The sequence below is a fragment of the Cetorhinus maximus genome, chromosome 5 (assembly GCF_964194155.1).
Source record: "Cetorhinus maximus chromosome 5, sCetMax3.hap1.1, whole genome shotgun sequence".
NCBI classification, from domain to species: domain Eukaryota; kingdom Metazoa; phylum Chordata; class Chondrichthyes; order Lamniformes; family Cetorhinidae; genus Cetorhinus; species Cetorhinus maximus.
The window spans coordinates 123,131,134-123,157,728 of record NC_135883.1 but is presented as its reverse complement, the minus strand read 5'-3'; the positions used below and the strand labels follow the sequence as shown (position 1 = coordinate 123,157,728).

Here is a 26,595-nt window from a genome sequence, read left to right as displayed (position 1 = left end):
CGTGCAGGTTTATCAGGCAACATTTTACTTTGCATTCACAAACAACCTGAATTAGTGATCAATACATTCAAACAAACCCCTCAGAACTGCAATAAAATTGTCTGCCTGGATTGTGCACTCAACTTCTGGATGGGACTGGAATTCACAACCTTGCGACTCAATGTGCTACCATTGAGTCATGCCAATTCTTAGTAGAACGTGACTCAGGAAATTCATGATTGTGTGTGTGTGTGTGTTCACAAATGGTTCGCAGTGCTTTTAGCATTAACTACTGTAGAACTCAATGATACATGCCAAATTTTGCATACCAAAAGTGCTGAAACAGCAGTATTTAGTTAAGTCAGCCATATCCCACTTGTCAGAAATATGTTGCATCACAAGGTATTAAAGATGAGCATTCAATAATTCTAAGCTGTTTGGAGATTAAATCTTTCTACAAGCTGCTTTGTAATCTGGTTCACCATATTCTTCAGAACACTTTAAACAATAGTCCTTACAACTGGATGTAAACTTTTTTTTTTATTGTCAACTAAATTCCATTACACTACAAAGAACAGTAAAATAATGGTACATCAAAATGCAGAAATAAACTTTGAAAGACTGCTAGAATAAATAAAATTTACTATTTCTCAAAAAATTACTATGAAGCTTCAGTTACCCCTTCCAAACCCCTCTTTCTCCCCTTCAAAAAAAAAAACTCCCTTCTGAGCCTTTCATTTAACAGGCAAGACCACAGCTACATGCAGGCAATATCTCATACCCTACAGTCGGGATAATTAATCTCATAATTCAACATTCAAACTGACTTTTTGCCTGCAGAAGTGTTGTAGTGCACAATGAGCCTTTGCAAACCTTTGCCCTCCAGCTATTTTAATCACAGGCCTGCAGTCACTGCACCTTCATGGCTGCTCTCTTGGAAGCATATTCACTATCAGTTTTCTTGGACATCTGTAGTTTAATGGTTAACCAGACCTAGTTTTTTTTTTGCAAGTAATTTTCAAAATTCACTTGAATCACCACAGTAATAAGCTTATTAGAAATTAAGAATCTCAGGTTTAAAAAAAAAAGTCAAATTTGTATCCTAGCATCCAGTTTTTGGAAAGCAACATTCTGATTAACATATCTACTATTAACATAGGTAAATATCCAAAATGGAAACAAGGTCAAAATGTAGGCACTCCGCTGTTGGCTGTCAGGAAAACAGATCAAGCTACTGCAACTCAAAGTTCAATGGTTTGGATTCTTCAGAACATTTATGACTAGATTGAATAATGCTTCACTAATCAGTTTAAATGAAAATACTAAATCACATTAAAACAAGGAAGCCACATTTCACCTTGTTCAGATAGTGAACCTCCGTATTCTGTCAATATGAATTGGTTCTAAAAACCAGGCAACAAAAAGCCTCCAAATCCAGCTTGAGAAAATTTAAGAACACTTACACAGGTAATAGTAATAAAAAAGTAGATTGATGGTTCCCCTCTTCTGCCTTTGTAGCTAGAAGTCCAAAGTTTGCAAAAAAAAAAGGCTCATTACCAAAACCATACTGGACTGATTCTTCTCCTAAAAATCTGACATTTAAGATACAATGCTGAAATTATATGCAAAGGGCAAATTCTGGAATACCAGCACTGCTCCTTTGAAGTTATTAAAATTAAAGGACAAAGCTTTTCAGATTTTAACAATACAGCAAAATTTTTAACAGGGAGCCACTGGTATGTAAGTACAGGTAGCAAAGGTCCAATTAGGTGATGACACATCAGGGAGCACTCCAATAAACATATGCTGCAGAAAAGTGGTTGCCACTGACAAGCTGGAAACACCCTGTGCTCACAGGTGGTTAATATGGCACTGCTACAAGTCTCAGAGAAACAGCCAACTTGCAGTGTTCAAAAGGAAAAGGGCACTCCGCAGAAACATGGGGCAATTCAAGACACATCTGTGAATTAGAAGAAAAATAAATGTTAACTTCAGGTTAGACTAAAATGCAAAGTTTCAAATTAATATACCTTTCCATTTTGCTGCAAAGACAAAAGTTTTCCTTGTTTGTACAGAAAAGGTAAACAACTGGAGCTTACTTTCCAACTACCATTGAACAATACATTGAATACACTACAAGGCACTGACTTTTCTTTGGGACTTAAATTAGAAATGACAATTTTTCAGCCACCATCAGAAGTAAGGTCACCTTATTTAGCTTCCTCTCAAGATTTGGAACAAATTTGACTGTATATCCTTTGAATTACATCATAGCTGCCGAAACAACTGAACTTCAAGCTGTTGCAAAATAAAGGAGATGCCACTGATGCCGACAGCTGACAAAACGGTGGCTCCCTGTGGCGAAGGCACAGTACAAATGCAAACCAACAATCGCCCACGAGCCAACACCACCTGGGTGTGCAACATACACATATAAACTGGCAATGTGCATTTCATTCAAGTTGCAATCATGATTTTTGAACAGTTTTGCTGTCTCACATTTCCAGTGCCAATGTCATCCCACTGGGTAAATGAAACTAAGGGATAGTACTGGCAATTCCGCAATATAAACTGATCATACACAGACAGGGTGTCAACAAACTCAAACATATTCAAAAACTGCACGCCACCCTGTTGTAATATAAAGCAGCAAATTCCACAAGACTAGAAGCTCCAATCTACTGCATAGAAATGGCATTAGATTTTCTCTGAACATGATCTCTGAACACTGAAAAGCTTAAAACATTTTAAAATTGGGTTTTCTTTTTTTCCCCAATAACTTCAAAAGCAGTTTTCTGTTGATGAGGCATATTATTGCAAACAAAAGCATGCAATGCTACAGTATGGCAGAGTGTGGATTCAGCCTTGCTTTTCAGAGACATGCACTTTTCCTCTGGGAAAAGAAAAGAAATTAGAAGGCGAGTCACCTCAGGCCACATTCAAGGCAACTAGCTGCTGCTGATTCGAGACTGGAAGATCTTGTCCTCTCAGTCAAGGATGTGGCACACACAAGCCTAAAATGGAGATACACAGTTTGAGGATTAGAGCATTTGAAAAACAATTGGTCTAAATACATACAGCTCGCAGGTTGCTCTCCATATCTTCGCATTATCTGGTCGTGCGTGAACTTCACAAAAGTATCATATTGTTCTGAAAAACATTCAGATCAAATCAACTTCATTAAAATCTTTTTTTTTAAAAAAAAGACAACTTTTAACCCAGGCTAGAATGAAAGACTAGATACGGCCATTTTGATAAATAAAAATTAAATCATTCTGAGCAAAGTGAGAAAATTAAATCTACAAAGGGAGCTCTTGCAAATTTTACATGGTAGTTGTGTCCATAATTAACAATGAGCATGCACTAGCAAGATATGGCAAATTCTTCCCCATCTCCACCCAGCATTCAAACCAACTCTCCATCCTGCCCCTAGCAGAGTCACAGATAAATGAAATGAATACTACGGACTGGAATACACTACCGATTGGAAATCTTCCACATCCAAAAATACCCACTGGCAAAACGTGGTTGTTTCATTCCAAGTGCCTCCTGCTTCCAGGATGCTTCCCTCATCCCTTCTAGTCAAGGTTCAAGTCAGGAAACCACAACAATCAAGATTAACAGATTGCTAAAAGGTCTTAAACATGTACTTAGGACTGCTGAGCACTTCTACTTCTCTTGCCCCATCCAGAGCTCCCAAATGTTGCACTCATCCATGAAAAGCCACCAACCAGGAAACTCAAATCACCTTCCTTTCTCCCATGCATACCATCCAACACATCCTGGATGCAGAAACCCCTGGATAACACCAACACCCCCATAGTCTGCAAAAAGCAGTAAACCAGGATCTCCAAATGTAGATCAACTATGGGACCAAGGCACCCAAACTGTACAAATAACCACCGGTTGTTTTTGTGGGAACATCAGTAAAATAAGCAACAATTATGATTACCAAAAAACATTTCAATGATTGCATTTGAACCTAAAAAAAATCTTATTTTCAGGATGCAGCACAAATACTTCTTTGGGGAGCTTGGATGGGAGGACTCAAACTTTTGTGCAACCCAACTGCAAGAGGCAGCATATATGCAATTTAAAAAGGAAACAAAGCTTTGGCAAAGGCAATTCTCAATACATTTATAGCTGCAATGACAGGCTATCAAAGCCCAAGACAAGTTCTAACTTTAGCAAAAGGATTGAACAGCCAATATTACCTCTAGGTTTAACACTGGAGGAGTTCTATTTAAATATTTGACTCCCACAATGTTAGCTACCAATTTTTGGGCCATGGCAGAGCACTTCTGCTGGTGCTGTAAAATCAACCATGCAATAGAGTCCACACTTAGGAGCCAAAACTATAAGAGACCATTTATACTTACAGCAATTCTACTTTTCGGTTGAACACTAAGCAATGAATGAGAGGTTTCAAACTGCGGTCCACAAAAGGATGCAGAGACTGCTACTTAATGGCACAACATTTCTGTTACATATCCAACTAAAAATATTTTTCAAACACTTCTGATTTGCCTTCAGTGGCTGAGCTGGTCTTGGAAGTTTGACCATAGCATTTTTGGAGTGCACTCACATTTCAAAGTGCATGTTTCTTTGTTGGATATTGCCCACAAAGGAAATGAGCTGGAAAAGCACTGCTTATTAAAATCTGGGTCAGAAAAAAAAAGTGAAACTGACTGTACGCAGAGATTGATCACTATGAGTTTCTTTTTTATGTTTGCGGTGGAGATCTTTTTATTCCATAGCTCCAACCACAAATGTAAATGTCTGCATTAAATCAAAATAATTATCCCAATAAGCCTGCTCTGCTTTTCCTATCATGTAGCTCAGTAAGAGACTGCTGCACTCCATTCGTGGGTTAATTCAGTACTTGCCATTGTGCTGCCTCATGAGATTCCACACTACAAAATGCCAAGTCCCCACCTGAAGGTACAAATTTACCTGCCAGCTTTGAATCCAATATTTCTTCATATTCTTCACGGATCTTCTCTTCTCGCTCTTTAATCAGGCGTTCACAGATGATCCCAACTTGCCTCAAAGTGAACAGTGGCTGGTCTTTCTTCGACTGTGGTGACAATGATCCAGATGAAGTACCTGGGGTTTAAAAAAAGAGAAATACAAGTCCTGTAATTTCAACCTTTTTAACAAAGATAAAATGCTGGGAAATGTACATTAAGTCAATCAGCATCAAAAAGACTGAACGTTTCAGGTGGAACCTTTCCCCAGAATTCCTTTTTGCATCTATTATCTTTCTATACTGCTCCTGTTGACTAGAGATTACCATTTTGCACACTATATATATTAGCCGAAAGCACAGCTCTCAACGCAGGGGCATTAAGGAGGTTTTGAGGGGCCCATTAAAGATAATAAATTTGTATAGCTGGTAGGTTTTAAGAAGTATCTTAAAGGAAGAAAGCGAGATAGAAAAGGTGGAGTGGTGTCAGGGGGGGAATTATGGAGCAATTATGATTGGGAATGCACAGGAGACCAGAATTAGAGAAGGATACCTCAAGAGGGTTGTGGGTTGGAGAAGATTACAGGGATAGAGAGGAATGAAAACAAGGATGAGAATTTTGAAAGCAAGATGTTTATTTTCAGGATCCAGTACATCATCTTTTGGGAGTTTGGATGGAAGGGCTCAATGCAGGTCAGCAAGCACAGGGGTGATAAGGAACAGGACCTGGTGCAAGTTAAGACATGGACACCAGAGTTTTGGAAGACTTCAAGTTTACAGAGGACTAAAAATTAAAGAAGAAAAATTAATTAACAGTAAAGATGGCAGGACAGGTCATGTGCCACAGCTACGGCATGTGGGAGCTCCTGGATGCCACTGCAATCCATGGCAACCACATCAATAATCTATGTCTTCAGGAGCTTCAGCTCAGAATTATTGAACTGGAAGCTGAGGTGCAGGTATTGCGATGCATCAGGGGAAGTTACCTGGACACTGTTCTAGAAGGCAGTCACACCTCTTAGGTTAGCATCTTCCGATTTGGGCAGCAGTCTGGGACAGGAGGATGTGACTATGAGACAGGCAGGTAAGAGGGTCAAGCAGGTGGGAGTGGAGGAGCCAGTGCCCTTGCAATTGAGCAGCAAGTTCAAGGTTCTTTCAGCTTGCATGGACAACAGCAAGGGCTGCAGTGCAGATGAGCAGGCCAACCATGGCACAATGGTACAGGAAGCCATTGAAATGGGGGGAGTTAAAAGGAATGTTGTAGTGGTAGTAGGGGTCAGTATAGTCAGGGGGATACATAATGTTCTATGCAGTTGACAGAAGGCTATGTTGTCTGCCTGGTGTCAGTGTTTGGGATGGCTGCTCAGGACTGGAGGGGAACTCGCAGTGGGAGGGGGAGGATCCAGTTGTTGTGGGCCAGGTAGGTACCAATGGTGGTGAGAGATTGCAGAGCTGAGATTCAGAGGGGTCCTAGTGCATGAATCACAAAAGGCTAGTATGCAGGTACAGCAAGTAATTAGGAAAGCTATAATAGAATGTTATCATTTGTTGTGAGGGGAATTAATTACAAAAGTAGGGAGGTTATGCTTCAGTTGTACAGGGCATTGGTGAGACCACATCTGGAGTACTGTGTACAGTACTGGTCTCCTTATTTAAGAAAAGATGTAAATCTGTTAGCAGTTCAGAGAAGGTTTACTAGGCTAATACCAGGAATGCGCGGGTTGTCTTATGAGGAAAGGTTGGACAGACGGGGCTTATATCCACTGGAGTTTAGAAGAGCAAGGGTAGACTTGATCGAAGCCTTTAAAGATCGTGAGGGATCTTGACAGGGTGGATGTGGAGAGAACGTTTCCTCTTGTGGGAGAATCTAGAACTAGTGGTCACTGATAAAAATAAGGGGTCACTTATTTAAGACAGATGGGGAGAATTTTTTCTGAGGGTCTATAGTCTTTAGAACTCTTCCAAAATAAAGGCTGTGGAAGCAGAGTCTTTGAACATTTTTAAGGCAGATTCTGAATTAACAAGGTGGTGAAAGGTTATCATGAGTAGGTAGGAATGTGGGGTTGAGGTTAGAGTCAGGCCAGCCATGACCTTACTGAATGATGGAGCAGGCTCGAGGGGCCAAGGGGCCTACTCCTGCTCCTAACTCGTATCTTTGCATGAGCTAGGTACCAAACTAAAAAGCAGAACCTCAAAAGTTAATCACCTCTGAATTATTACCTGAGTCATGTACAAATTGGCATAGAGTAAAGAAAATTAGAGATATGAATGTGTGGCTCAGGGACTAGGGTGGGAGAAGACCTACTGAAGACCTGTACTCTAGAACTTGCTGCACCCCTAGCCAAGCTATTTCAGTACATCTACAACACTGGCATCTACCTGGCTATCAACAGTGCTATCATGCAGCACTTGCTTAGCAATAACCTGCTCAATGATGCCCGGTTTGGGTTCCGCCAGGGCCACTCAGCTCCTGGACTCATTACAGCCTTGGTCCAACTATGGACAAAAGAGATGAACTCTCGAGGTGAAAGTGACTACCCTTGACATCAAGGCCGCATTTGACCATGTGTGGCATCAAGGAGCCCTAGCAAAACTGGAGTCAATGGGAATGAGGGGGAAAACTCTCCACTGGTTGGTGTCATGCCTAGCACAAAGGAAGATGGTTGTGGTTGTTGGAGTTCAGTCATCTGAGCTCCAGGACATCATTGCAGGAGTTCCTCAGGGTAGTATCCTAGGCCCAACCATCTTCAGCTGCTTCATCAATGACCTTCCTTCCATCACAAGGTCAGAAGTGAGGATGATCGCTGCTGATTGCACAACGTTCAGCACCATTCACACGTCCCCAGATACTGAAGCAGTCCATGTCCAAATGCAGCAAGACCTGGACAATAGCTTGACCTGACAAGTGGCAAGTAACATTCATGCCACACAAGTGCCAGGCAGTGACCATCTCCAAAAAGAGAGAATCAAGAACAATCAACATCAAGAACCCCTTGATGTTCAATAGCATTACCATCACTGAATCCACCATTATCAATATCCTGGGGGTTACCATTGACCAGAAACTGAACTGGACTAGCCTTATAAATACTGTGGCTACAAGAGCAGGTCAGAGGCTAGGAATCCTGTGACGGTAACTTAACTCCTGACTCCCCAAAGCCTATCCACCATCTACAAGGCACAAGTCAGGAGTGTGATGGAATACTCCCCACTTGCCCGGATGAGTGCAGCTCCCACAACACTCAAGAAGCTTAACCATCCAGGACAAATCAGTCTGCTTGATTGGCACCACATCCACAAACATTCATTCCCTCCACTACCAAAGCACAGTAGCAGCAGTGTGTACCATCTACAAGATGCACTGCACCAAGGCTCCTTAGACAGCACCTTCCAAACCCATGACCACTACCATCTAGAAGGACAAGGGGAGCAAGTAGATGGGAACACCACCACCTGGAAGTTCCCCTCCAAACTACTCACCATCCTGACTTGGAAATATATCGCCGTTCCTTCATTGTCACTGGGTCAAAATCTTGGAATTCCCTTCCTAACAGCACTGTGGGTGTACCTACACCACATGGATTGTAGCGGTTCAAGGAGGCAGCTCACCACCACCTTCTCAAGGACAACTAGGGATGGGCAATAAATGCTGGCCCAGCCAGCAAAGCCCACATTCCATGAATGAATAAAAAAAAAGTGGGTTCTGTTTGTGGGGCGCCAGCATCAGTACTGGAGAAAGTGGGGGCTGTATCATTGGGACAGACTTCACCAAACCATGCTAGGACTGGTGTCCTTGCAAGTCATAAAACCCTCTCTACTTCCCTAGTTGTAAAATAGATAAGGTGGGGGGGGGGAAAGAGAGAGAGAAAATCATGTAGGGTAAGATTGAGTAAATTAAAGGGAAATGAGAGGCAATGGATCAAGGTAGCAATAAAGGTAATGATATTCAGAGTATGGTGGGAGGGGACAGTGATTACGAGAGCGAGAGCGCCAGAAGACAAGGCCAGGAGGTTACACAGACAGTAAACAAAAAACAAATTAAAGGACTCTGTATCTCAATGCCTGCAGTATTCACAATAATATACTTGAATAGTCAGCTCAAATAGAAATTCATATGTATGACCTGATAGCCATTAAAGAAGCGTGGCTACGAGGAAACCAAAGCTGGAACCCGAATATATCCAAGGGTATGCAACATTCAGGAAGGACAGGAAGCCGGGAAAAGGTGGTGCAGTGGCTCTGTTAATTAAAGAGGGCATCAGTGAGAATCTTAGTTCTGAAGATCAAGATAAAGATTCAGTTTGGGTGGAACTAAGAAACTGCAAGGGTCAGAAAACATTGGTAGGAGCTGTTCATAGGCCACCAAACAGCAGTGGTAAGGTAAATCACAGCATAGATCAAGAAATTAGAGGTGCATGTAACAAGGGTAATATCGTAATCATGGGGGATTTCAATTCTACATTGAGACTGGGTAAACCTAATTAGTACTAATATTATGGAGCCAAATTATTGGCATGTAAGTAAGGTGGTTTTCTAGAGCAGTATGTTGAAGAACCAACTGGGGAATGGGCTATTTTAGACCTAGCATTGTGCAATGAAAAAGGACTAATTATTAATCATGTCATAAAGGAGCCTCTAGGAAAGAGTGACCATAATATGATAGAATTTTACATTGAACTAAATCACTTTCAAACTCAAGAGACTAGGGTCTTAAATCTGAACAAAGAAAACTATGAAGGAATGAGCAGCAAATTGACTTTGGTTGATTGGGAAACGTCAAAAGGTATGACAGTAGACAGGCAATGGCTAACATTTAAATAACTAATACATAGTTTACAATGAAAATACAATCTTTTAATGCATTAAAACCCAGCACATGTTCCAACTGTGACTAACGAAAGAAATCAAGGATTGTATTAGGTCAAAGGAAGAGGCGCATAAAGTTGCCAAAGAAGGTAAGCCTGAGAATTGGGAGCTTTTTAGAATTCTGCAAAGGAGGACCCAAAAAAAAAGATTAAGAAAGTGAAAATAGAATGAGAGTTAAGATTGTGAATAACAAAAAGTGGACTACAAAAGCTTCTTCAGGTATGTAAAAAAGGAAAAGGTTAACAAAAACAAATGTGGGTCCATTATCAGCAGAGTCAGGAGAATTTATAATGGGGAATAAGGATATGGTAGAGAAACTAAACAAATACTTTGTACGTCTTCACGGAGAAAAAGTTTTAAAATCTCCCAGAAATAATGTAGAATCAAGGAGCCAGTGTAAAAGAGGAACAGCAAGATATTAATCTTAGTAAAATAATACTAGAGAAATTAATGGCACTTAAAAGTAGATAAATCACCTGGACTTGATGACCTACATACCAGAATGTTGAAAGAGGTGGCTTTAGAGATAGTAGATGCTTTGATGGTCATATTTCAAAATTCTATAGAATAGTTCCAGAGTGAACTACAGACCTGTTAGCCTGATATCAGTAGTAGGGAAAATGCTAGAATCTATAATAAAGATTGTGATAACACAACACTTAGAAAATAATGGTACGCTTGGGCAGAATCAACATGGATTTATGAAATGGAAATATGCTTAACAAAGCTGTTGGGAGTTTTTTTTGAGGATGTAACTAGCAGAATAGACAAGTGAGAACCAGTGGATATGACGTATTTAGATTTTCAGAAAGCTTTTGATAAAGCCCCACAGAGGTTAGTAAACAAAACTATAGCACATGGGATTGGGGGGGGCGGGGGTGGTGGTGGTGGTGAAGAAATACACTGGCATGGATTGAGAACTGATTAACGGACAGAAACCACAGTAGGAATAAATGGGTCATTTTCAGATTGACAGGCTGTGACTAATGGGGTTCTTTAAGGATCTGTGCTTGGGCCCCAGCTATTCACAATCAATATCAATGATCCGGGGATTAAAGGTAATATTTCCAAGTTTGCAGATGACAAAACTAGGTGCAAGTATGAGGAGGATGCTTCAAGGGGATTTGGAGAGACTAAGCTAATGGAGAAAATTTGGCAGATGGTTATCCACTTTGGTAGGAAAAACAGTATTTCTTAAATGGTAAGAGGCTGGGAAGTGTTGAACTTCAAAGGGACTTGGGTGTCCTTGTTCATGAATCCCTGAAAGTTGACATGCAGGTACAGCAAGCAGTTAAGGCAAATAGCATGTTGACCTTTATTAAAAGAGCATTTGAGTATAGGAGTAAAGGTGTCTTACTACAATTATGTGGATCCTTGATGAGACCGCACCTGAGTGGTGTGTGTAGTTTTGGTCTCCTTACCTAAGGAAAGGTATACTCATCATACAGGGAATACAATGAAGGTTCACTAAATTAATTCCTAGGTGGACAGATTGTCCTATGAGGAACAATTAAATAGACTGGGCCTTTATTCTCTGGAGTTTAGAAGAATGAGACATGATCTCATTCAAACAAAATTCTTACAGGGCTCAACAGGGTAGTTGCAGGGAGGATGTTTCCCCTGGCTGGGGTGTCTAGAACTAGGGGACACATTTCAGAATAAAGGGTAGGTCATTTAGGACTGAGAAGAGGAGGAATTTCTTCACTCAGGGGGTGGTGAATCTTTGGAATTCTTTGCTCCAGAGGCACGGTCATTAGACATGTTCAAGACTGCAATCGATAGATCTCTACATATTCAAAACATCAAAGGATGGTGCAGAAAACTGTGCTGAAACAGAAGATCATCGTTGAATGGCGGAGCGGGCTTGAAGAGCTGAATGGCCTGCTCCTATTTCTTTTATTTTTATGAATGAGGATGGGACTGTTATCTCAGAGTTCAGGAAGTGGTGGTGGTGGCCAGGCTGAATGAGACAGGAAAGTCTGCCTTCAGTTGAAAGGTCAGGTCACCCGGTGGTGGTGGGGGGTGGGGGAAGGGCAGCAGAATGCAAAATAGAAGAGTCTGGTTCACTACTCAAGAAAACAGTGACAGGTTCCATCACAAGCCATCAGTAAATTGCGAGGCCTTGAAGTCCGTGTGCAATGACATTACACAGCTAAATGGCTCAGATAATTACTGTTAAACTGTCAAAGTGACTAACCATCCCAGATTTTACAGGACCGTCCCTGTATTTGGAGGTGCATGTCCCAGGTTGTATGCATCCAGGATGCTATTTATCCCATATTTGCGTTCTTCTGATTTCACATATGTGCAGCACCCACAGTACTCTCCCAGCCACCCACACCCACAGATTCACACCCCCATGCCCAATGCCAAAGTATCCCTTAGTTTGTTCCCTGAGAGTTGGTCACCCTACTGCTGGTTTGCTCAAATACAGACAAATAAAAATTACCTTGAACTAGCAAGCACAAGAAATGGCTCAAATTTTTAATTCCTGTCGACATCAATCAGGAACTAGCAACTGTCACATACACAAAAACAATCTGATTTCTGACTGGTCAGGGCTCCTCAGCAAGCTAACACCCCTAAAAAAGTACCATTTATAAAACACCCTTAATATAATTTGTAACATTTAAACCAAATAAAACTACCCAAACTCATATGGAAACCCATCCAATATATTTTGTTTAAACAGGCTGCTTTCTGAACTGCTGGATGATCTTGCTTATTTGTGCCAGACACCATGTCCTCCTCATGAAACCAAAACAAAAGGATGCAAAAAGAAACTGCAAGATAAAATTTTAAATTCCATATACACTGCCACAAGATTAGCTATTTTATACCAAGTATATTTTATGGTGCAATGGGGTTAGAAGGCAGGAATAACTGAACCATAGTTGAGTCTCCATTTTAAAGTAATACATGATTCCCTTCGTTTTATGGACTATTTTGATATTTATATTATTATTTTTTATATTTTGATATTTATATTTTATTATTATTTTATATTGGTTGAAGAGAAACATTGATGGCAATAGAAGAAACTTTTTGCAATACAGGCTAAGGAGACAAAAAAGTGAAGCTGAAGCGATCACCACATGAGCAGTTCCATAATAGAAATGGATGCACGAGTACCTGTTACAAGTAGGAAGGTTTTGTAGACAAGATGTGCATGCAGTTAAGATTTCTAATATCATATATACTTATCTAAAAGCCGACCATGATTTTTGGTCTAAAACTAATTGTTCATATACTTCATGGAAAAGTTGGCCCTCATTTTTCAGTGATCAAAGGCCAAAAATTTCAGAACCATGTATAATGTTAAAGAGTCTATTCATTGTGAATGTAAAATACTAATGAAAATGAATGCCAGTAAATAAATGAATAAATGTTAGATAATCAATATGGATGAAATGTATATAGTTTGTCATGTTATAAAATAAATAACTTAGATAATTAATATGAATTCTTTAGCATTGTTGCTTTTTACTTTATTCCATTGTGATGAACTTTCTTGGATTTCACTTGGGCCCAAATCAAGCACTTGTGTCAACCTGTCAGAAATATTACCCATGTAAAAATCAACCCATGACTTTTGGCCTAAAACACTGATTCAAAACTCTGACTTTTACATGGCGTATATAGGGTGTATTACTGATTGTTATGTTACATGAGATAATGCTCCCATAATTATAAATGGTGATGTCCTCTAATTTATAAGGGTCAGCACAGGAAATCAGTTATTTTAGACAAGAAAAAAAAATGCGTAGGTAGACTCAGCCTGTTTGAAGAGTTCAGGATTTCTCACAAACAGACTCTAGCAACTGCAAAATAAAAAGACCTACACTCAAAGCTCACCGACCCGTTCTTCCTCCCCACTAGACCCTTGACTCCTTCCTCCTTCCCAAATCATGAGCATTGGCCTTGTATCTGCCCAAGCTGATGGATCTAACAGCATTGTGTCTCTCTTAATTCAATTCCATTCATCATGTACCTGTGCCTCATTCCTTTGAAGTGCAATAATTTCCATGCCAGTCTCCAAAATTTAATTTTACCGTATCTTGCATTAGTGTTTTTTTGCAGAAGTAAAAAAATTTATTTTTGTTCAATACTGTGATTGAAATGGCATTCAAGCAATGGCCCCTACACCACTCCAGATAACAAATGGCTTTCCCACTGCCAATAACTTCACACACCACTTCATAAGTTGTTTTCTATTTTAAACATTAACTATTAGAGTACTATGTCTTTCACATGAAAGATGTCAAAATCCAGATGAAATCAAGTGGGCTCTACTATGACATTTCAAACCCTTAGAGATGCATCAAGCACTCTATCCCTTCCAAACCTTAAATCATGCAGACCTGTTGTGCAATCAGTGGACAGACTGGAGCAGTGCCTGATCATTAAAATGGTTTCCATTAATTAATTTGGCAGATTCAGTACGATGTGGGTAAATGTGGGGATGCCCACTTTGGAAGGGAGAATAGAAAAGCAGAATAGCATTTAAATGGAGAGATTGCAGAACGCTGTGGCATAGGGGGATCTGGGTGTCCTTGTACATGAAACATACAGTTAGCATACAGGTGCAGTAAATAATTAGGAAGGCATGGTATTGATGTTAGACTAATAAGCCTATAGTAGCTTGAGTCAGATATGTAACTTCCAAGTATAGGTGCCACATTTGCTTCTAATCCTATTAAACCTCACTCCTGCCCGAAGTGCCTAATAATTCCTTCAGGAACATGGCCAGATCTTGTATCAGGATTTTGTATGTTTCAATAAGGTCATCTCTCATTCTTCCAAACTCCAATAGATTTGGGCACAACCAGTTCAAACTTTCCTCAGCCCCTTCGTCACAGAAATTAACCTAGTGAACCTTCTCGAAACTACATCCTATGCAAGTATATCCCTCCTTAAATAAGGTGACTCCAGGTGTGGTCTCACCAATGCCCAGCTGTACCATGACTTCCCTATTTTTATGCTCCATCCCCCTTACAATAAAAGCCATGGTTCTATTTGCCTTCCTAATTATTTATTGCACCTGTGTGCTAACTTTGTACGTTTCGTGTACAAGGACACCCAGATCCCTCTATGCCACAGCATTCTGCAATCTCTCCATTTAAATGCTATTCTGCTTTTCTATTCTCCCTTCCAAAGTGGGCAACCCCACATTTATCCACATCGTACTGAATCTGCCAAATTTTCTGTCCACTCTCAACCTGTTCCTTCACAGACGTGTCCTTCTCACAACTTGCTTCCCCAACCTTGTGTCGTCAGTAACTATGGCTCCAATACACTCGGTACCTTCCTCCAAGTCATTAATATAGATCGTAAATAGCTGAGGCCCCAGCACTGATTTCCCATGGTTACTACTTCCTTAATAGATTCCATCATTTTCCCAATGACAGATGTTAGGTTAACTGGTCTAGATTCTTACTTTGTCTCCTTCCTTTCTTGAATAGGGCTTTACATGTGGTTTTCCAATTCACTGGGATTGAAAGGGACTGGAAGGCAGCTCACCACCACCTTCTGAAGGGCAATTAGAGATCAGTAATAAATGCTGGCTTAGCCAGTGACGCCCACATGCTGTAAATGAATTTTTAAAATTCCAGAATCTAGGGAACATTGGAAGATTACAACCAATGCATCCACTTAAAAAAAGCAGACTGCAGAGATAAAGACCCTAGGACACAGGCTATCAACCTTTCACCCATTTGCTGCCTAGTTCTTTTTCATCTTGCGACAGTGACCATCTTAAGTTCCTCCCTCCTCTTGCACCCCTTGATTTTCTATTCGTGAGATGCCTTAGGTCTTTTATCGTGAAGACAGATGCAAAATATTTGTTCAACGCCTCTGCCATTTCTTCATTTCCCATTAATTCCCCAGCTCAACTTCTAAGGGGCCAAAGTTTACTTTGGCAACCTTCATTTTGGATATTTTTCCAGAAGCTCTTACTGTCTGTTTTTATATTTCTTGCTAGTTTACCCTTATATTAGGCATCTTCTGCTGATTTCTGAAGTTTACCCAATTTTCTGGCCGACCACTGATCATTGCAGCATTGTACACTGTTTGTTTCAATTTGATACCATCCTTAAGTTAGCCATGGGTGCCTCATCCTTCCAAGTTTTTCTCAAGAAATATATCTTTGTTGAGAGTTATGAAATATCTCCTTAAATATCTGCATTGCTTTTTAAAAAAATTCATTCATTCATGGGATGTGGGATTCACTGGCTAGGCCACCATTTATTGCTTCATCCTTAATTGCCCTCAAGGTGGTGGTGAGCTACCTTCTTGAACTGCTGCAGTCCACGTGGTGTAGGTACGTCCACAGCGCTGTGTGTGTGTGTGTGTGTGGGGGGGGGGGGGGTTTGAGGAGAGAGTTCCAGGATTTTGAACTAGCAACAGTGAAGGAATGGCAATATATTTCCAACTCAGGGTGGAGAGTAGCTTGGAGAAGAACTTGCAGGTAGTGCTGTTCCCATGTGTCTGCTGCCCTTGTCCTCCTAGATGGTAGTGGTCGTGGATTTCGAAGGTGCTGTCTAAAGGAGCCTTGGTGAGTTCCTACAGTGCCTCTTGAAGATAGTACACACTCCACCACCAATCAGGAGGGAGGGAATGTTTGGAGATGGGATGCCAATCAAGCAGGTTGCTTCGTCCAGGATGATATCAACCGAGTGTTGGTGGAGGTGCACTCATTCAGGCATACATAAGAACACAAGAAATAAGAGCAGGAATATGCCATTCGACCCCTCTAGCTTGTTCTGCCATTCAATAAGATCATCATTGAACTGCTTGTGATTTGAATTCCACATTCCCATCTACACAGCTCCCCCAGTAACCTCAGACTCTTGTTAAGCAAGGGAATCAATCTACCTCCGCCTTAAAAAATAATCAATGACCCCCCTCCACCGCCTTCTGATGCAGAGAGTTCTAAAATCGCACAACCCTCAAAAAAATTTCTCCTTATCTGTCCTAAAAGGGCAACCCCTAATTTTAAAACTAGTTTTGGACTCACCCACAAGAGGAACCATCCTTTCCACGTCCACCTTGTCAAGGCCATTCAGGTTCGTTTATATACTTCAATCAAGTCGTCCCTCTAAACTCCAGTGTAAACATGCCTAGTCTGCCTAACCTTTCCTCAGCCAACCTGCTCATACCAGATATCAATCTAGTAAACCTCCTCTGAACCACCTCCAACACACTTACATCCTTCCTTAAATAAGGAGACCAAAACTGCACACAGTATGGTCTCACCAATGCCCTGTATAACTGAAGCATAACATCCTTACTTATATGTTCAATTCTTCTCGTAATAAAGGATAGCATTCCATTAGCCTTCTTGATTACTTGCTGTACCTGCATGCTAACTTTTTTGTGGCTCATGTACTAGAACACCGAGATCCCTCTACACCCCAGAATTCTGCAGTTGTTCTCTGTTTAAGTAATACTTTGCTTCTTTATTCTTCCTGTCAAAAAGTGAACTTCACTTTTTCCCACATTATACCCCACTTGCCAGATCTTTATCCACTCACTCAACCTACCTATATCTTCCTGGAACCTTATGTCCTCTTCTCAACATACTTTCCTAACTATCTTTGTGTCATCTGCAAATTTAGCACATCAACCATCTTACCTTTTAACCTACTTCTCTAGTCCACTGTAGCAAACGCTGGCTTCATACCCTCATAGTTGCCTTATTTAAATTTAACAAGTTTCAGACTCAAGGTTCTCACCCTCAATCTGAATATGAAATTCTGTCATGTTATGACTGCTTTCACCTAGAGGCTCCTTTACTATTAGATTAATTAATCCTGTCCCATCACATATTACCAGGTCCAGAATAGCCTGTTCCCTGGTAGGTTCCAGAAGATATTGTTCTAAGAAACTGTCCTGAATACTCTGAATTCATCCTCCAGGCTACCTTTGAACGAATCAAATTGGCAATCTTGATGATTAAAAATTGTTCATGATTATTGCAGTAGCTTTCTTACAAGCTCCCATTATTTCACGATTTATACTCTGTCCTATAGTGTTGCTACAGTTAGGGGCGCTATAAATTAATTTTACCATTGACTTTTTTCCTTGTTTATCGTCATTCAAATTGACTCTACAGCTGTCAAAATGTGAGCAGAGTTTTCAGAGCGGGTTGCTGGATGTGGATTGGCCTGAAGCCTCTTCAGTGAGATGGAAGCTATTAATGAAACTATTTATTTTATCAAATTTATAGTTATAGAGCATTAACTTGGCAGGGAAAAGCCTCCAGGAAGAATTGCATAATTGTAATAAATGTTAACAGCATGGCAGAGGTATGCACTGAGTGCCCATTCACTTGTTTCTATTTACACCATCAATTCAAGCATCTCATCTGAATGCAAGTAGCATTTGTAACAATGAACATTTCCTACTGTATTTTTACCAATTTCACTATCAAGAACCCATTTGCTGGTGCACTCGGTTTCTATGCTCCGTCCCATCTTACTCAGGTTATTACCAGTTTTGCTTCCCTGCATTATTGCCTTGTCCTTGCTCATTAACTTTCTAAATCTCCCCTTACATGAAACCTTCCCCCACTATTTAGTTTTAAGCCCTCTCTACAACCCTAGTTATTAGATTTCATCAGGACACCTGCTCCCAGCAAGCTTTAAGTGAAGGCCATTTCAACCGCTCTCTTTCCAGTACTGGTGGCAGAGCCCCATGAACCAAAACCCATTTCTCCCGCATCAACCTTTGAGCCACACATTCAACTCTCTAAACTTATTTCCCCTATGCCAATTTGGTCATGGCTCAATGAATAGTCTAGAGATTACTACCTTTTGGATTCTGTTTTTTAATGTAGCCCCTAGCTATTTATACTCCTTTAACAAAAGCTCTCTCTTAGTCCTAAGTATTTCCTTGGTACCTACGTGAATGACTACTAAATACCTCCCACTCCAAGTTCCTTTCTAACCTTGAGGAAACGTACTTAACCCTGGCATAGGGCAGGCGACACAGCCGTTAGAACTCATGCACTTGGCTGCAGAGAATAATATCTATTTCCCCTAACTATACTGTCCCCTGCTACAACTATACTCCTTTCCACTCCCCAGATTTGAATAGTCCCTGCACCATGATGCTGTCATCAGTTTGCTCATCTTTCCCACAGTCCTTGCTCTTGTCCACACAGGCTGCAAAAACCTTGTACTGTTGGACAAGTGTGGAAAGGCTGAGGCTCCACCAATGCTACATTCTGGATCTTCATACCTGCATCACTCATGGTTACACCTTTCTATCCCTGACCATGGACCAAATCGTAAGTACTTAACCCAAGGGGTGTGACTGCCTCCTGGAACAAAGCACCCAACTTTCACCCTCCGTGATGCAATGCATGTCCAAAGCTCGGATGTCAGCTCATCAACTCGGAGGCAAAGTTCACTGGGCTGCAGATACTTACAGCAGATGTGGTTGCTGTGGATCATACTGGTGGCCACATCTCATGCTACAGCTGCAACACATCACCTGCCCTGTGTGTTTATGTTACTAATTAGAGTGTCAAGTTTAGAAATATCACTCAAATGAATGTTTGGAGTTATATTAAGTAGTTTAGCTAATTAAAACTATAAACTTAATACAGTACTTGTATCTCCCTGGTCCTAGTTTAAACTACTGTCCCACTGAGAAAGGAAAATGTAAATCTAACCAACCAATCACCTACCTGCTCATTTAATTAATGCTCTCCCCCTCGCTGACCACTCCCTGCCTTATAAAAGATCAGAACAGCTACTCTTCCCTCAATCATCAATATCTGCTTACACTACATTATTGGTCTACATTGTGTTGCACACACAATATCCTAAATCATTGGAATATTGTAATTTTGAATCCGTTTGAAAAGAATGGTTTGTTTAGTCTTTGAAGTTCTCCTGAACTAATATAGCAGCTGTCTATACACATAGATTTATCCTTTATTTGAAACCCGATATGATCCGTCAGTCTTTGGGACATACGGCCTATAGGCCTAGCATCACACTGGCACTGAAATTCATATACCACATTACTCAGTGTGATAGGTAGAAGGTCTTTTTTGCTTAATACCACTCCTGTTGACACTGCACAGTAGCAGCAGGAAACAGCCAGCTTCACCTGTTGCTCAAATTTTTGAGATAGCTTGCCCTTCTAGGGTAATGTGAGGTAGACACAGCACTTTTCAGGATTGAAAGTGACGGCCTTAGGCCCGTTCAAAAAATTTCAGCAACAGGTGAAGCTAGCTGTTTCATGCTGCTACCATGCAGTGGCAACACGAGTAGTATTCGCCATTAACAAGATGCTGCCGTCAAGCCAGAAGGATGTTCTGCCTATCACAGTGTGGTGCATTTGCATGTATTGGAAGCTACATATATTAATACACAGTTCTTTGCAGACAGAAAGAACATGTACACACATTGCACCCATTTCCACTAAATAAAATAAGTGGCAGCCATTCATTGACTCATTCCTCAGGGTGATGCCTTGACCAACCAGGGTCAAGCTGCCTAGTTTAAATTTCAAACAATGCGTGGCAGTTAACTGTTAGTCACCATCACTGGTGCATCCTCCATGGCGATGCCTCCACCAGAGTCCATTTGCCAACCAATCAGCAGACACTCACATTGCCGTTTGCCCCTTATACTGGTATTCTTGCGAAATGTCCTGATGAGTGCAAGACAAAAAGCTTTGACATATCTCTCTTTTCAGCAATACTCAAGTTCTGTACTGCCAAACGACTATCAGCACACAATTTTTGCACAAAGGGAACCCATTCATAGGATAATGTTGTGCAATGTCAAGCTTCACGATGTCCATTTGTGAATTGGTCAATGATGGACAGTGACTTGCATCCTGACCTCCCTGGTTAAATCCAGGAATCATTCCAAAAATGTTTCAGTTGATGCTGAAGCATGAAGATCACAACAGATTTTACAGACAACTGTTAGCAAGGAATCTAGATATCCACACATACCTTGCAAAGCTGGTCCATTTAAAATTGGAATATGAGATTGTGTATCACTTGAACAACTTCCCTCCGTCTGATGCAGGAAACTTTCTAAATGCCTCCTTTTCTGAATGCGTTTGTACTCCTGTTTTATGTTGTACAGAATTTGTTCTGAAAAAAAAGGAAAACAAAAAACCACTTTAAAATCTGTAATGTGTGCATTTATAAAAGGTTCAGCTAATCTGCTCCAAAAACATTTGTGTGGCAGCATCACATTCAGAAATTTTATTTGTACCGTTTAATGTAAGTACAAAAATCAGACAATATACATAGTTTGTCTTGTTGAAAAAGATCAAATTTCCCAGTTTCTAAAAACAATGATTCAAAATAAAATTAAGATAAAAAGGATGGAAGAATCTTACAAGGGAGATGGAGTGTGATGGCTGTACAGTAATTGGTACAATCAACACAATGCCAATGCCCTGATGCCTTTGCAATCATATTCAAGTTGGCAAACTTGTCCCACCAAGAGCTATCTCCTTCCTGCTGTGGCTGAATGCAACTGATATGTAAATCACAGTCATATGCATCTTTTTCCTTATACAAAGTATTATATTAAATAAGAGACATGGATCAAATTTGTTTGGTTTGTCTGGCACCTGCAGCAACCAGTGATTTTTCTGCAAATTTTGCAATATAAAAAGTCAAATGTACTGAACTCAAAAGCTGTTTTAATGAAAACATCTGGTGCAATGGAGATATCAGACGTCTATGATCAGGTTTTACATTGATGGGCTGGGACGTGAATGCAATCATAACACCTTTGCAGACAACAATCTATATTTCAAAAGAGCTCTGCTCTAGTCGGTACTTTAGTGTACCAATGCCTTAGAAATAGGGTGCATTACAAATACAGACAATACTTAAAATACTAATTTTAGTTAACAGTCTAGTGATTCTGGGGAAAAAAACATTGTTGAGACATCTAGCTTTAAGACAGAATTGAAGGCTACATAGAAGTTTTTCAAACCATTCTGCCAAAATCAAGAGTTGATGCTTTATTCAGCAGAGAATGGATTTAGATTTGGAAGGCGTCCCTTATGTTAGCACCGTGAGACTAGGGAGTGAAGAAAAATAAAATACTCAGGGCTCTTGTTCCTGATCACTAGCCAGTACATCCACTGCAAAGTGCATTTCTGTGAACATGAATGAGGATCTGCCCATGCTCTCTACCGGAACTCACTGCTTAAGATCGGCCACTTGGACATAATTCTGAAAGACAGCCTTAGTCTAATGGCACTGCCTTGTGCAATGGAATAGATAACAATTTAACAGGCATTTAGGAAATTTTAAAAAGGTGCGCAGAATTGAATTCCACCAACTATTCAATGTCAGAGCAATAGAAAATGTAAACAGGCCACATATTAAAAGTAAGACTGTACAAAGATGAAATAAGTTGACATCCCATGTGTATAACATTAGCAATATTTAAAACTTGTAGTCCAAATGTAATGCAAGGTAAGATATGCAAACCAAATGGTTTCTTATTAAACACCTTCCCTTCATATCACATTTTATCCCTTCCCCAGCTAGGACCATGACCAATCCACTCACAGGGTAAGTTATCTATCAGACATAGAAGAATAAATAACCAATGGTTTACTTTGTTTTGCTCTGCTGTGCCTTCAAGCAGTATTTCTCCTCCACACAAAACCTTCTCAAAGTTAAGCTGACATCGGCAGCTCATCCATGGAGAAAGGCACACTATTGGTAAACCAGGTGTAAATTAAGTGTCAGAGTTAAAAAAAAGTGTTAAAAACAAGATCTCCTGGGACTAGTTGGAGCCCAATTAGAAATAACCTAGACATTTAAGTACAGGCAGATGAAAAATGTCAGTTCCAACACATTCCCAAAAATGAAGAGGAATAGCATTTTAAAATGACGTAGTTGTCACTGGCAGCTTCCTGTAATGCAAGCACTGTCGGTGAATTGCAAAATTATCAGACAAGTTGCTGTAAAAAATACTTTTAACATGTTTCAAAATGTGTTATACCATCGACAACCACATCCCATGAACGAATAAATATATTAAAAAAATGGGGTGCTATAGTCTGTTAACCTTTCACTTGCGGCCTAGACTTAACACCAGCTCAGCTCAAAGCAATGAGAATCTATGGGCAGTCACAATCTAGTTCCTCCTCTTAATGCAGGAGGATCTTAAACATTTAATTGGGAGATCACATTGACTAGTTTATAAAATAAACATCTTCAATTCGACGCAATAGAAATGGGGCTACTTCTGAGCCTGAGGCGCACACAGGAGCGGATTAGAGAGGATACATCTAACCTATATCTAAGCCAAGAATGCTCAATGACAACACAAGATAACAAATCAAGAAACATTTCATTTTTTTCCAAAACCAACATCTCACTTTATAACTCAACTTGCTGCAGATTTAGAAATGTATACAATGACTACAGAACAAAGATTCACTTCCACCATTGCAGAGAATCTTCCTGGCAATCTCAGGTCTAACCAGGAAGGAGACACATACTGTCTAGTGTACATAGTCAAACCTCAAGTGCAAAAACATTTTTGCAGTTACCTCATGCCCTTGTCTATACCGAGCAACAAATGAATTAAAATGGCTATTAAAACTGTTGATCTGTAAATTTGGTTCTAACAGAAATCAATCAAAATGCACAAACAAGTTTCACATAAGGATTTCAACTGTAACAGTTTAACAAAGTTACAGAAAAGAAAACATGCTGCACCAGAATATGGCTCACTCAAGCTTTACCACAATAAAATCAATACAGAATGTAGTCGTATCTGTGGATTCTGACAAATCTAGCACATTTCCACTTTTGGAAAGTAACAAGTCTTGATCTTGTACAATATGGATTCGGTTATACATAGCAAATAATTAGATAATCTGTATCCTACTCAACATTTGTAGAATACACCCTCAAACAAAGCAAACATTCTGAAAGCAGGCCACACAAATTTGAGGCATAATTCCCCTTCAGGGTTAAAGAGTCTCAAAGTTAGGCAAAACTCATTTTAAATGGTAAATTTAGGCAGGGAAAAAATTTCACATCAACAAGAACAGGCTCAAAGCGTTTTCACAGCAGACTCCAGGTCAAATGGTGACATTTACTCATAGGCTGTCAAAGATCTTGTCAGTTCATCTCCCTCTGAAAAAGCAGTTGTCCCTCCTCTAATCTCAGACATAGATCAATTGATGTAAATCAGATTATTTAAAACCACCCAACAACTGCACTCCCCTGTTTGTTGACAAAAACTCACATCCCACTGCACTGACATCAATACAGGACCACACTTCAGTCTGGGGTGGGGAGAAGAAGTGGGGGTTAGAAAGGGGTGGACAATGATTGATTTGAGAGGGAGGGGTGGGGGAAGGGAGGAGAGAGGGGAGGGGAGGAGGGTGGAGGAGGGGGGAGGAGGGGAGGGGAGGAGAGGAAGGTGGAGGAGGAGGAGGGGAGGAGGAGAGGAAGGTGGAGGAGGGGAAGAGCGAGGAAAGAGGGGTGGGGGGGAGGGGAAAGGCGAGGAAAGAGGGGTGGGGGTGAGGGGAAGGGCGAGGAAAGGGGGGGGAAGGGCGAGGAAAGGGGGGGGGAAAGAGCGAGGGAGGAGGGGGGGAAAGAGCGAGGGAGGAGGGGGGGAAAGAGCGAGGGAGGGGGGGGGGAAGAGCGAGGGAGGGGGGGGAAGAGCGAGGGAGGGGGGGGGAAGAGCGAGGGAGGGGGGGGGAAGAGCGAGGGAGGGGGGGGGAAGAGCGAGGGAGGGGGGGAAGAGCGAGGGAGGGGGGGGGAAGAGCGAGGGAGGGGGGGGGAAGAGCAAGGGAGGGGGGGGGAAGAGCAAGGGAGGGGGGGGGAAGAGCAAGGGAGGGGGGGGGAAGAGCAAGGGAGGGGGGGGGAAGAGCAAGGGAGGGGGGGGGAAGAGCAAGGGAGGGGGGGGGAAGAGCAAGGGAGGGGGGGGAAGAGCAAGGGAGGGGGGGGGAAGAGCAAGGGAGGGGGGGGGAAGAGCAAGGGAGGGGGGGGGAAGAGCAAGGGAGGGGGGGGGAAGAGCAAGGGAGGGGGGGGGAAGAGCAAGGGAGGGGGGGGGAAGAGCAAGGGAGGGGGGGGGAAGAGCAAGGGGGGGGGGAAGAGCAAGGGGGGGGGGGAAGAGCAAGGGAGGGGGGGGGAAGAGCAAGGGAGGGGGGGGGAAGAGCAAGGGGGGGGGGAAGAGCAAGGGGGGGGGGAAGAGCAAGGGGGGGGGAAGAGCAAGGGAGGGGGGAAGAGCAAGGGAGGGGGGGGAAGAGCAAGGGAGGGGGGGGGAAGAGCAAGGGAGGGGGGGGAAGAGCAAGGGAGGGGGGGGAAGAGCAAGGGAGGGGGGGGGAAGAGCAAGGGAGGGGGGGGGAAGAGCAAGGGAGGGGGGGGGAAGAGCAAGGGAGGGGGGGGGAAGAGCAAGGGAGGGGGGGGGAAGGGCAAGGGAGGGGGGGGGAAGGGCAAGGGAGGGGGGGGGAAGGGCAAGGGAGGGGGGGGGAAGGGCAAGGGAGGGGGGGGGAAGGGCAAGGGAGGGGGGGGGAAGGGCAAGGGAGGGGGGGGGAAGGGCAAGGGAGGGGGGGGGAAGGGCAAGGGAGGGGGGGGGAAGGGCAAGGGGGGGGGGGGAAGGGAGGGGGGGGGAAGGGGGGGGGAAGGGCGAGGGGGGGGGAAGGGCAAGGGAGGGGGAAGGGCAAGGGAGGGGGGGGGGAGGGCAAGGGAGGGGGGGGGGAGGGCAAGGGAGGGGGGGGGAGGGCAAGGGAGGGGGGGGGGAGGGCAAGGGAGGGGGGGGAAGGGCAAGGGAGGGGGGGGAAGGGCAAGGGAGGGGGGGGGCGGTGAGGGCAGGGGGGGCAACGAAGGGGGGGCAAAGGAAGGGGGGGGGCAAGGAAGGGAGGGGGGGCAAGGGCAGGAAGGAGGGGTGGAGGAGGGGGAAGGGTAAGGAAAGAAGGGTAGAGGGGGTGGGGAGATGTGGCTATAAATGGGAGCTGAGTTATGGGACACACGCCCAACCTTAACCCGGGGCTCTGGGCGAGCTCAGGCGCCGCCCTGCCAGTCAGTGAGACAGAACCGAGCTGCCGGCCTCTCCTTCCCCCCTCCGCCCGGCACTAACTGACCTGTGGTGAGGCGGGGGGTGACCTCCCGGAAGGGAGACGGCTCCATTTTCAGGTATTTCTGCGGGGAAGCGGCCGAGCTGAGCGGGGTGCAGCGCCTCCTCTTCGGGGATTGGGACGAGGGGCTGAGCAGAGGGTCGAAATCGATAGTCCTTTTGAGAGTGGCTCCGCAGGCCATGGTGTCTCGGTCTGGACCGGGAGTTATATGGAATGAAGGAGGAGCGGCTGTAGAGATCCCGCGGCTTCTCTTCTCGGCGACTCTCGGGCTGGCGGCTCCGTCGTCACTACAAAAAAAAGCCGGCTGTATTTTAACCCTCGGCCGGAAAGCGATAATCTGTCCGCTCCAATATCCACCCGGGATAATAGCGCCACTCGCCGCGGCAATCGTGCGGCACCAACCGAGTTTCTGTCGGCCAGCAGCGGAGCGGATGGCAATGGATTATCACTCCCCACCCTGGTCTCAGTCTCCCCCTGTCTCCGGCCTTGCACCGTGATGGCGGCCCCGGCCACAATAAACAACGCCAGCCTCGCTCTGGCCCGCGACGCGCCGCAGCGCGCAGGCGCCGCCCCGCCCACCCGGGCCGCGCCGCCCGCTGGGAGTTGTAGTCCCTTTCCCTGCCGCTCAGCCGCCCGGAGATGAGGAGGAAAACTACAAAACCCAGCGTGCACAACCCAGAGAGCCTCCC

General features: G+C 42.9%; 1 protein-coding gene across 3 annotated transcripts; it reads right to left on the bottom strand.

Annotated features, from left to right (window-relative positions):
• Nucleotides 1-504: 504 nt before the first annotated feature.
• akirin2 (akirin 2) lies at nt 505-26,443 on the bottom strand. 3 transcript variants are annotated; one of them, XR_013576641.1, is made up of 5 exons: nt 25,913-26,422; nt 20,787-20,930; nt 4,933-5,085; nt 2,907-2,993; nt 505-1,939 (listed from the first exon to the last, which is right to left on the bottom strand). XR_013576641.1 is itself a non-coding variant. In XM_078542428.1 (5 exons), exons 1-5 carry the CDS (start codon nt 26,085-26,087, stop codon nt 1,929-1,931), a joined length of 555 nt encoding a protein of 184 aa, XP_078398554.1. In that variant the 5' UTR covers nt 26,088-26,443; the 3' UTR covers nt 505-1,928. The 3 variants fall into 3 exon arrangements, 2 of the variants coding, with proteins under 2 accessions (XP_078398554.1, XP_078398552.1); XM_078542428.1 differs by lacking the exon at nt 2,907-2,993 and adding an exon at nt 3,058-3,129 and having other exon boundaries at nt 25,913-26,443; XM_078542426.1 differs by having other exon boundaries at nt 2,907-3,129.
• Between the last annotated feature and the right edge of the window lie 152 nt (nt 26,444-26,595).